General features: G+C 41.1%; 1 protein-coding gene and 1 pseudogene across 1 annotated transcript in view; both read left to right on the top strand.

The window, feature by feature from the left end:
- Positions 1-12,809, top strand: part of nup210 (nucleoporin 210) — a 116,772-nt gene that overhangs the window by 43,006 nt on the left and 60,957 nt on the right. The window contains exons 8-12 of the mRNA XM_048606719.1: positions 1,917-1,985; positions 4,010-4,116; positions 5,443-5,583; positions 10,064-10,201; positions 11,796-11,951. Of these exons, the coding sequence (XP_048462676.1) occupies positions 1,917-1,985; positions 4,010-4,116; positions 5,443-5,583; positions 10,064-10,201; positions 11,796-11,951 (611 nt within the window). The remainder of the gene's footprint in view (positions 1-1,916; positions 1,986-4,009; positions 4,117-5,442; positions 5,584-10,063; positions 10,202-11,795; positions 11,952-12,809) is intronic.
- On the top strand, positions 12,053-12,171 carry LOC125485177 (annotated as a pseudogene).

Genomic DNA, 12,809 nt, shown 5'->3' with positions numbered 1-12,809 from the left:
GTTTTCTTTTAATTTGGGGCCATTAGAATTGCATCTATACCTATTTTTTGATTGACTTAAAGCAATACAACTGGTAGAAACCCCAAAGGAATTTGAAAACCACCTGAAGAGCAGGAAGGCTGACGTTTCGGGCCTAGACCCTTCAGAAATGGGAGAGGGGAAGGCGGTTCTGAAATAAATAGGGAGAGAGGGGGAGGCGGATAGAAGATGGATAGAGGAGAAGATAGGTGGAGAGGAGGCAGACAGGTCAAAGAGGCGGGGATGGAGCGAGTAAAGGTGAGTGTAGGTGGGGAGGTAGGGAGGAGATAGGTCAGTCCAGGGAGGACGGACAGATCAAGGGGGCAGGATGAGGTTAGTAGGTAGGAGATGGGGGTGGGGTTTGAGGTGGGAGGAAGGACAGGTTAGGGAGGCGGGGACGAGCTGGGCTGGTTTTGGGATGCAATAGGGGGAAGGGAGATTTTGAAGCTTGTGAAGTCCACATTGATACAATTGGGCTGCAGGGTTCCCAAGCGGAATATGAGTTGCTGTTCCTGCAATCCAACCTCACCACCAAAGACATTTTTCCCTCCCCACCATTATCTGCTTTCCGGAGGGACCACTCTCTCCGTGACTCCCTTGTCCGCTCCACACTCCACTCCAACTGCACCACACCCGGCACTTTTCCCTGCAACCGCAGGAAGTGCTACACCTGCCCCAGCACCTCCCCCCTCACCCCCATCCCAGTCCCCAAGAAGACTTTCCACATCAAGCAGGTGTTCACCTGCACATCTGCTAATGTGGTATATTGCATCCGCTGTTCCTGTTGTGGCCGCCTCTACATCGGGGAAACCAAGCGGAGGCTTGGGGACTGCTTTGCAGAACACCTACGCTCGGTTCGCACTAAACAACTGCACCTCCCAGTCGCGAACCATTTCAACTCCCCCTCCCATTCCTCAGACGAAATGTCCATCCTGGGCCTCCTGCAGTGCCACAACGATGCTACCCAAAGGTTGCAGGAACAGCAACTCCTATTCCACTTGGGAACCCTGCAGCCCAATGGTATCAATGTGGACTTCACAAGCTTCAAAATCTCCCCTCCCCCTACCGCATCCCAAAACCAGCCCAGCTCGTCCCCGCCTCCCTAACCTGTCCTTCCTCCCACCTCAAGCCCCACCCCATCTCCTACCTACTAACCTCATCCTGTCCCCTTGACCTGTCCGTCCTCCCTGGACTGACCTATCTCCTCCCTACCTCCCCACCTACACTCACCTTTTACTGGCTCCATCCCCGCCTCTTTGACCTGTCTGTCTCCTCTCCACCTATCTTGTCCTCTTTCCATCTTCTATCTGCCTCCCCCTCTCTCCCTATTTATTTCAGAACCCCCTTCCCCTCTCCCATTTCAGAAGAAGGGTCTAGGCCCGAAACGTCAGCCTTCCTCCTCCTCTGATGCTGCTTGGCCTGCTGTGTTCATCCAGCTCTACAACCTTGTTATCTCAGATTCTCCAGCATCTGCAGTTCCTACTATCTCTGAAAACAACCTGAGGTGTGCAACATCAAAGCTGTAACAGATGCTTTTGCTTTTAAATCTTTTCGCATTTCAGCGAGTTTGGAATGAAGTTTAGAATTGGTCAGCATAATCTTTCTCTAAAGAGTTACCCCTTTCTGTCAGGTTGGCTACAAGGCCTAGTGGATATTGTATAATATTCATGAACTCTGTTTGAAATCTCTATAAAATACTTAAATTGTTATGGCACAGAAGATGGCCATTTGGCCCATCATACCTGCACTGGGCTCTTCATGCAAACATAATTACCTGGTGCCAATCTCCTGCTTTTCATCGATCTCTTTCACTATTTCTATCATAATAAATTTAAGAATAATTATATTGAGAATAGATTGGCAGTTTTCAACTTGCTTGACCTTAACAAATGATTTAGGTATTCGTATGCAAGGTGTATCCCGGTTGCCAAACTGCACAATTTATGTTGTTGAGCCACGTTACCTAGGTTTGTATTCGAAATAACTTTTATTGGTGGGACATCTATCAATTGAGCAAACTCTTTGTCATTAGATTTTGAAAATGTATTGTAAGTTATTGGGATTCATATGTAAAAATATTTTTAAATAAATACATTTTGGAAGTTCAGTGTCTCATTGTCAGTGGGTAGGGTTTTTTCGTGGGAGAAGGGGTATGGTTGGTGGAGTTGAGACCTAGTAGGCTATCTTAATTTTGTTCTTTTATTATCGGGTAACCTAGGAATGGAATTGATCTTTGTCCATTTCCTTTATAGCCAAGTGGTACTAATTTTGAGACCAATTTTGAGTATTTACATCTGCATATTTGGTATATGTATATATTTTTAAACCTTTATTAGTACTAGGATTGAATTAAGCTTTTAAATACTTTGAAATAAAGTAATACATAAATGAATACCTCATTATCACTGTTGTATATTCTTTTATATCTTCTTAGCAGCCAAGAAAGCCACATGGCTTCATGGGATTCATAGCCTTACAAATCATAATCTTGTTCTTTTCTCCAATTCTGAGTAATTGTGTTCCTGTAGCCACTTGGAGGGAAATTAAGAGGATTGTCCTTTTATCTGCTTAAGCAGGGTTAACCATTTGATTAATACATTTTCCTTCATAGTATGATGTGTTGTCTGCTTGGCTTACTTATTTCAGCCTACCTTGGAAATGGACCAGATATATGTCTGAGGCTGGATGCTCCAGCTTATGATAGTGTATGTCATTGATAGATGGGCTTAAGCAAAGACTTTGTGACAACCTTCTGAAACAGATAGTTGCTGAGGTTTTGCTACAGTGGTCAAAAAAAGTCAATAAGTTGAGGACAATTGATCAATCCTTGGAAGATTCTGTTTAAATTCCATCCATTTCTTAATTCTGAGAATCATATCAAACATCCAGTTCAACTAAACTATCTGAATCATACTTGAGAGAAGTACATTCCCCGCCAGTCTAGTGAACAAATAAGGCAGTGCGATAATAACATAATAATCAGTACTGGTTTCAATAAATGCATGTTTACTCAAATTTACAAAATCATTTTACTAAAGATTAAATTGCTAAATTGATAATTTTGGGAGTTAGCTGTTAGTTACCTGTAAATACAGGTAATGTTCCCTTTAAACTATGCTGCTGAGAAGCTCTGTGCACTCATCGAAATGCCCGTGAATGGCTCCCGCCTGTGGAAGCTGCTGCCATGCATGAACCTTTTGAGGTCCTCGCAGCAACAAAAAATAAACTACAGAAAACGGTGATTGCAGGCACAAGTTGGCTTGTACCATATTTTTTTTCCTCTGCCAATGAGGGGCCTTTGGCAAGTTGGGTGTGGTGAGGATGCTTCCTCTTTTGGACAAATTCCGTATTGTTTTAAATGGAGATGAAGCAAAGAAAAATTTTGAAGGTTGAGTGTCTTTGGAACTCTCTTCCTGCAAAGGGGTTGAAAGCAAATTTCTTCAATATTTTAAGGCAGAAGTAGGTAGATTCTTGTTAAGCAAGGAGATAAGATGTTCTCAGGGTAGGCAGAGAGGCAGATATTGGCTTACAATCAGATTAATCTTTGTCTCATTGGGTGGCGAAGCAGGTTCAAAAGGTTGAAAGGCCTGCTCCTGTACATGTGTATGGAACTGTCTAGCTTACAGTGAGTCCTGATATTTTTGGGGTTGAGGGAAGCATTCCATGCCCCAATTTGGGAACTTTATTTGGCATGCCAAATAATGTTCACTGCCTGTAAAAGCTTGCAGCAATGCTGGACATTTGCAATCAGACAGCAGTGCTCACAGTTTCATTTCACTATCTGGGATTGTCTCCTTCATTATGTCAGTGAAAGAAACCAGTGGAAGTCTGGATCGAAGTTATGGCAAGATCTGAAGTTTATATTGAAAGATGCAAAATTTTGAAGGGGAAGTATTTTGTGAATTTCATATTGTGAAGCTGCCCACTAATTTGGATGTCTGCTGAGAAAATTATTGTATCGAAGATGAGAAACTTTTTTTTAATGTTACAGGTTTTACAGTTCACCCCGGAGACAGATGGATTTTGGAGACTGGCAAAGTGTATGGTCTAACAATTGAAGTATATGATAAAGAAAGTAACAAACTGTATTTATCTGATGTAAGTATTAAATGATAAATCTACTTACATAATGAGTTGCACTAAAAGTCCCCTGAAATTAAATTAACCAGTTTTTTTAAGTGACCGTAGTGCTCGTTAAAAGAAGTGTAAGTTGCTGCACATTTTTCCTAAATTCTAATAACACTCTAAAATAATATAGCAATTGACTCACACTTTTAAAACATTTTTGTAAATAGGTAAACTGGAAGTTAAAAGTGGGAATAGAGAAAATTTCACCATTTAGACAATGTTTAAATACTGATCTTTCCCTCAATTGTGTCTAGGCTTTCTGTAGAGTGTCAAGGTTTAGCATGTGCTGGAGCAAGGCACCCCACATCATGCCTGGTTAGATAGATGTTTCCTTAAACTCTTCAGCTGTCACTTTGACCTGGAATCTTCAGTTGATAACAATGCAGTGGGCGGAGTTTGGCAACTGATGAAACCAGCAGCATTTTATAATCTTTAAATTTGCCTTTTTCAAGTCACTGCAAGCATGAAGCTGTATGCTTTTAATTATTGAATTTCAGAGCTGGCATTTAATAGTGAGCCTTTTAGATATCATGTACTTTATAGTTTTTGCACTGTGAATTACTAGATTGGCATTTGTGCTGAGTCAAGAGTAATGTGTGAATGGAGATGGAATTAAGGGCTACTTTCATGAAACAAGCTCAAAATCATCCTGCCAAATGTTGAGGAATCTTTGCCTTGTGACAAGCTGCTACTTCGATTCCTTTGTAATAGCTCTATGCTTTATTCAGGCCATGATGGTTTCAGCAAGTGCTAATCAAATAAATCTACTTCCCTAAATTATGAAAGGAGCTTTGAAACCAGTTTATTTTTGATGAAACAATCTTTCTCCAAAAATTGTAAACATCAAAAGAGGTAAGGATAAGAATTTCAAAGGTCTGTTTCAATCTTAAGTGTTATTGCTCTAGGTAAGATGACCTAATAGAAACTAGAAAAATGAAAACACAGAGCGAGGAGATATTTTCACACCTAACTCCTGGACTGTGCCTATCCTCCAATTATTTATTTGGAGTTTTCCTATTGCTTTCTGTTAAATATTTGTTGATCAAATTCTTTGAGAAATAACTTGGAGTAACTGAGGAAGCTTTGTAACAGTTTGTCGAGGTGCCTTACATTACCAGACTTTGTAACAAGCATTGTTTTTGTGTCAGAGTTCCATTTTGCAAATTCCCACCTTTTTTAAAAATTGTTTCTATCTGGTCTAATAGTTTATGGCCATTTTAAAGCACTCAATACATGCACATTGTTCATGTTTGCATTTAAGTTTTTATGCCAAACCATTTCTTTATGGTAATGTAGGATATCCGAATTAATACTGAAATCCCGAAAGAGTATTTCGAAATACTGGAGACATCTGTGAATGGATCATATCATCGTGTAAAAGCACTGAAGAATGGTCAAACAATAATTGATGCTGCTTTAACCAATGTGGTTTCTCAGGTCAGTTGCTATGGTTTTGTAACCCCTCGCAATGTAATGCCAATTTTTTCTTTAGCAATGAGGAATTACGCTGAAGCCATCAGTGTACAAAATGTTGTGCCTTAGCTGGTTAGAGTTTATTTTGTGTTCTCTTCAATTAATTCGATGAAGCATTAATATCCTTGCTAATTTTCTGGCAATTAGAACCTCCAAACTAGACAGCAAAAAAATGTTTTCATAAGATTTGACAACTGACTTTTGATTTCCGTTTTGGAGCAGGATTTGTAATTAGCAAATCAAAAAATGAAAGAACTGTGGATGCTGTACGTCAGAAACAAAAACAGAAGTTGCTGGGAAAGCTCAGCAGGTCTAGCAGCATCTGTGAAGAAAAATCAGAGTTAACGTTTCGGGTCCGGTGACCCTCCTTCAGAACTGATGGTAGCTGGGAAAATGACAGTTTCCATGCAGAATATGGAGTCAGGGGAGGGGGTAGGGAATAAACGCACAGCTCGCTTCTACCTCGTTCCAAAAATCCACAAACTGGACTGCCCGGACAGATGTCCATTGTTTCTGCCTCCTCCTGCCCCGCAGAACTCATCTCTTCCTACCTTGACTTGGTCTTTTCTCCCCTGGTCCAGTCCCTGCCCGCATACATCCGTGATTCCTCTGATGCTTTACGCCAGTTTTGGAATTTCCAGTTGGCAGGCTTCAGCTGTCTCCTCTTTACCATGGCCGTGCAATGCCTTTATATGTCCAACCCCCACCCAAATGGTCTCGGAGCTCTCTGCTTCTTCCTGGAGCAAAGGCCTGAATCGTTCAGAACCCCCGCCACCACCCTCCTGTGCTTGGCCAAGCTCATCCTCACCCTGAACAACTTCTCTGTTAACTCCTTTCATTTTCTTCAGATCAGAGGGTTGGTCATGAGTACACGCATGGGCTCCAGTGATGCCTGTCTCTTCATGGAGTATGTGGGGGAACATTCTTTGTTCCAGTCCAATTCTGGCCCCCACCCACAACTCTTTCTCTGATTTTGCAATGATATCATCGGTGCTGCTTCCCCCACTCATCCAGAATTGGAAAAGTTGATTGATTTTGTTTCCAATTTCCAACACCCCACCCCCTGACTCTTCCCTTCCCTTCCCTTCATTTACATCTCTGTTTCTATTTCTAGGGCTAGTCTGGCTGCTAATATCCATTATAAGCCCATCGACTCCTACAGCTACCTGGACTATATATCCTCACACCCTGCTTCCTATGAAGACTCAATTCCATTCTCCCAGTTCCTCCATCTCTGTCGTATGTGTTCCGATGAGGCCAACTTTGACAAGGGAGCCTCTGAAATATCCACCGCCTTCCTCACCCAAGGATTCACCAGCACCGTTGTCGACAGGGCTGCCACCTGGGTTCGCCCCCTCTCCTGCACTTCTGCCCTCACCCCCTGTCTTCCCTCTCACAACAGCGATAGGATGCCCCTTGTCCCTACCTACCATTCCACCAGCATCCACACCCAGAAGATCATAAGACTGTTCCCACCAGTACACCCTAGTCTCTTCTTTCACCCCCAACATCTCTATCTCTCTTTCCCCCACCCCCCAACAGCCCCACGATAGCTTCCCCTGCAACCGCCAAAGGTGTAACTCCTGCACATTTACAGATTTGCAGTGTTCAAGCGAAGTTCAATGCAAGCTGGAAGGAAAGCACCTCATTTTCTGCTTGGGGATGCTGCAGCCCTGTGGACTCAAAATATTGAGTTCAATAATTTTAGGATCTGAACACTCCCATGTCCTGGGCCCCAACCCCCCACACCAGGCCTTGTTATCACATAGGTCTGCCATTACACACTGTTGTTGGTCACTAACAGTCCCCATTAACAGCTATTCACCCTCCTAGCCAGATTGTTACCCACTCCTTTGTCTGTCTAACTGTTCTTCTCTCTTTTTTTGGGCTCTATCCCCACCTATCATTTACTTCTTACCGTCTTTCTTCCCACCCCCCCACCCCATCTTGTGCACATAAACCAACACTGTCCCAGCTACCATCAGTTCTGGGGAAGGGTCACGGACCCAAAAATGAAAACTTTGATTTCTCTTCACAGATGCTGTCAGACCTGCTGAGCTTTTCCAGCAATTTCTGTTTTCGTTTGTAATTAGCGAGTTGATCACAAGTCTGTTTTGCATCTGTTGTTTCAGAGCAAAATGCATTTCTTAACAAAAAAAACTTCAATCAAAAACACTAAATCCATCGCCCACATTAGAACTTGGATATTTCTATGATTATATAGTGTGAATGTGCAGAAGGCCACCAAATCCAGATGCATCAACTCACAATGTACGTAATAAAATTTGATGCCTCATATATACTGAAGATTAGAAAATAAGATGTGTTCCATACTAGTGTAGAACAATAAATGTTTAAAATTGTGACCTGTCACTTTTCAGGTGCCAATTTAAAGCACCTTTAAATTCCTGTGCCTTGCTTGAGATTAGAATATAACATTGTAAAATATTTTGTAGTGTTTCTATGTTGAGTTAAAAGAAATTTGCTGTTAAAGACCTTTTCTGTGGGACTTGCAGCATTTTTTTCCACACAATCATAGTTGTCAGTCTTAGTTCAGTGTTCAAAAACCAAGTTGCTGGAAAAACTCAGCAGGTCTGGCAGCATCTGTGAAGGAAAAAAAGAGTTAACACTTTGGGTCTGGTGACCCTTCCTCAGAAGTGTTAATTCTGATTTTTTCCTTCACAGATGCTGCCAGACCTGCTGAGCTTTACTGCAACTTTGTTTTTGTTCCTGATTTACAGCATCCGCAGTTGTTTCGGTTTTTATTTAGTTCAGTGTTCGTTCATTTGCCTCCGAGTCATGATAAAACCCCATTTGAGATGAGTATATCATTTAGGCTGACATATAGTGCAGTGTTGAGAAAGTGCTGAATTGAGAGTGATATCACCTTTTGGCTTTAAATGTTAAGCCGAGGCCCATTTCTCCTCCTCCTAGTAGAGGTAAAAGATCCCACAATAGCATTCAAGGAGTGCTCCTGGTGTCCCAGTCCACCTTTATCCCCCAGTCAGCGGTTGGAAAGGAAACCTGGCCATTTATTTAATGACAGCGCATCAGACTTGCTGAAAATTGGCTGCTGTGTTTTGTATGTTGCAACAGTGTTGCACATCAACACTATTGAATTGCATGTGAAGAAGCTTATGATGCCCTATGGTTGTGAAAAGTACTATGTAAAAGTGCACACTTCATTACTAAAAGAATAGGAGTTACCTATGCGGTGTTCTGACCACCATTTATTCATAAATCCATATTTTTAAAATAGACATCTGGTTAATATATCATTTTCAGCTGTGGCTCTTTGATATTCCTTGACATTCAAAACAGATTACACTTATACCAACGCAATAAGTATTGGATATCTTTAATGGTTCAAGCTTCCATGTACTCTAAGTTCTACACCAATCAGCATTTCATCAAAGAGATTTGAATTTCTTGTACCTAAACTTCCTTGAATGCAAATTCTTTGTGTATTACTTTGCTATTATAAAGTGAAGTTAAAAAGAGAAATGAGGCCTTAGTTGTGTAACGAGGTGGTGATGGCCTAGTGGTATTATCGCTGGACTGTTAATCCAGAGACCCAGATAATGTTCTGGGGTCCTGGGTTAGAATCCTGCCATGGCAGATGGTGGAATTTGTATTCAATAAGTATCTGGAATTAAGAGTCAAATGATGACCATGAATCCATTGTTGATTATTGGAAAAACCCATCTGGTTCACTAATGCCCTTTAGGGAAAGAAACTGCCACCCTTTCCTGGTCTGGTCTACATGTGACTCCAGACCCACAGCAATATGGTTGAATCTTAACTGCCCTCTGGGCAATTAGGGATGGGCAATAAATGCTGCCTAGCCAGCGATGCCCTCATCCCATGAATGAATAAAGGAAAAAAAAAATCAGAAATGCTAATAAATCCATTCTATTTCACATTTCCTAGTTGATTTCGCATTTTGTTTTGATAATTATTTGTGTAGTTAATTTGATGTTTTATTCAGTACAATCCTATTAAGCTGTTCTTAAACAAATACATTCTTAAAGTATCCAAAATAAAGCAAGGATAAGTAATCTTCAAATTTTTGAGGGAATCGCATCTGAATGAAGGGCATAAGATTTTTAATTAACTTATGAGCAAGTATATGAAATATTGGAAACATTTTTTTTTAAATAGGGCTTTGATTCTGAATACTAAGATTCCGAGGCTGTTGTGCAGTAAGCTTTTTTGTATAAATTACTCAATCTGCTTGTACGTCAGTGAGAACATAGCCATATGTTGAAGTGATGTTGTAAACGTTGGAGGTTTTGGTTTCATTCACTGAGAGCAACTTTAAAAATACTTTGTAGATGTTTCTTTCTTTGCCTTCTTTTTCTGAAATTGTATTTTTTTCCTCAGTTATTTCAATTTTGTTCATAATTTTGCTAAATATTTTCAATTTTTTCATTTTATCTTTTAGAACGGAATAATATATGCCCTGTCTGTCCCTGTGCGGAACCAACAGGAAGTCGAAATTTATAATCCAATAGTTCTCACACCAAGTATTTTGACGTTTCCTTGGCAACAGATGGCTGGAACTTATCAGTACGCAATAAAGGTGCATTTATTCTGTTAATGTGATGTGTTTTTTGATATTCATTGCATGCTGAATAGTTCTCAATGAAATGAAGTCCCATGCTCCAGGTAGAAATCAATTGAGAGTTTAATTGTTGCTTGCAAAATGAAATTGCTTTTGTTTAACGTAGCTTCCTCTTAGAAGCCCACACACCTAAAATGTTTGCATCAATTGTGAGTTGGTAAATAGAATTGCCAGAGCATGCTCATCATTTGTCCATTTTCCCAAGTTACTTCCAGAACATCATGGGCATTAAATGTAAGGTCAAAGTGCCCTACGCAGAGGTCCTTTGAAGAACATAATTGTCTGGAATTGAAGCACTCCTCTTCAGAGCCTATTTTAAATGGCATGGACACGTAGTACAGGTGCATGATGGTAAAATCTCTAAGAAGTAATGTATTTACTGCTTAAACTTAGATATGATTTGCAAGGTTAGCTGAGATTAAGGTTAGAGGATTCGTTGAAAGTAAACCTCAGGAAACGTGGCATGTCCATCACAGTGAGAAATAAATACACGAGCAAGACAACCTGGAGAACAATCTCAATAAGTAGGATTATTTCCCTTGGGCAGCTAGGACAAAGGTAAACTAGAATAAAGATCATGCAAGAAAAATAGACAATTCAACCTTGCCGACACTGTGGAATGCCGTGCTGCTGGGCTCCACCATCACATTGGAACACTACAGAAGACTATATGACATAGAGTACATTACCTTCAGAAGGCAATAATTTGTATTTGGAAGGCTTTTTGATTGGCTTTAATAAAAGACAATGGGACTCAGACAACTCGTGTTAGTTATTTATTGTCTAATTGTACACTTTTCTTGGACTATGACCTCCTGTAGAATCCATACCATGATATGGCCAGTATAGTTGGGTTTCTGGTCCATGGTGAGCCCAGGATGATGGGGGATTCTTATGACCATGCTGTTGAATTTCTGCGGGGGAGAAAAATGTAGAGAGATACCCTCATCTTGGAAGTGATCATTGTCTACGACTTGATGCAAATCCTGTGTACTATTCATCAGCACAAACATGGATATTGTTCAAGTCTTACTGTATGAGAGTGTGAATTACTTCATTCTGAATGAAGCTGAACACTGCAATTGTGGATGAACGTTCTCATTTCGGTTGTGACTTTATGGTGAAGAAAGACAACTGAAGCAGCTGAAGATTGTTTGGGCCGAGCACACTGCTTGATGAACCCTATAAAGATGATTAGCCTCCAACAATTATAACCATTTGCTTTGTCAGGTGTCTGGCACTAGAGAGCTTCACCCTGATCCCTTTTGACTTAAATGTTACCAGAACACCTTAGTACCATAGTTGATTGACTGGTGCCTTACTTTGAAGGGCAGTCAATTTTCTGCCATGTCTGGCATTTACCTGTTCTTTTCATGCTTGGGCCAAGGTTAGAATGTCCTGATATTTTGTTTCAACAAAGGTGTATGCAATATAGCATCTGAGAATTTTTGCAAAGTATTAAAATGAGATTATTCTGAACATGATTGCTATTATATTTTAATTACATTATATAATTATTCCTTTCCGACATGTTTAATTTTTTTTTGCACAGGCTAAAGGCGGGAGTGGAAACTTTACCTGGTCATCATCAAACCAGGCTGTGGCAACAGTGACAGTTAAAGGGATTATGACAACTGGAAGTGATATAGGATTGAGTGTAATACAAGCACATGATGTTCAAAATCCATTACACTATGGACAAATGATGGTAAAATGTTTTTAAAATTTTTAAATATTTTTGTTCATGACCTTTTGAGAAATTATGAAATTGAAAATGTTTGTGTTTGAGAAAATTAGGTATTTTGATTAATCTACAGCCATGCTAGTCTGAAAATGCCTGATCTCGTCTGATCTTGGAAGCTAAGCAGACTCAGGCCTGGTTAGTACTTGGATGGGAGACCGCTTGGGAAGATCAGGTGCAGTAGGCTCGGGGCCTGTAGTCGTGGCTGAGTGATTAAGGTGATGGGTTTGAAATCCATTTGGGTTTTTCTGTGCAGCTTCGAATCCCACTGGCTTCGTTTCTCATGGCATGGTGGTTCAGTGGGTAACACTGTTGCCTTGCAGCACTAGGGACCCAGGTTCAATTCCAGCCTCGGGTGACTCTGTGGAGCTTACATATTTTCCCTGTAACTGTGTGGTTCCCTCCCACAGTCCCTCAACACGTGCAGCCTAGGTGGATTAGCCATGCTAAATTGCCCACAATGTGCAGGGATGTGTAGGTAGATTCGCCTTGGGAAATGCAGGGTTATGGGGGAGATGGGATGGGTTCCAAGGGTTGGTGTGGCCTTGGGTAGAATGGTCAGATTCCACGCTGTAGAGATTCAGTGATATAAATTACTGCGGCAATGGCTTATTAGTCTCGGGGTATGATTCTTGCTTCGGGGATTGCGCATGGCAGATGTGCGAGAGAGCCCGTGTTCAAACCCTGGACAAGTCCTGATTGCTCGTCTTCAGTTTTTGGGCATGGTGGCTCACTGGTTAGCACTGCTAACTGGGTTAACCGGTCCCGGGTTAAATTCCACCCTCTGGCGACTGGGTGTGTGCAGTTTACATGTTCTCCCCGTGT

The sequence above is a fragment of the Rhincodon typus genome, chromosome 16 (assembly GCF_021869965.1).
Source record: "Rhincodon typus isolate 14 chromosome 16, sRhiTyp1.1, whole genome shotgun sequence".
NCBI lineage: Eukaryota > Metazoa > Chordata > Chondrichthyes > Orectolobiformes > Rhincodontidae > Rhincodon > Rhincodon typus.
This window is presented reverse-complemented; position numbering and strand designations above follow the sequence as displayed.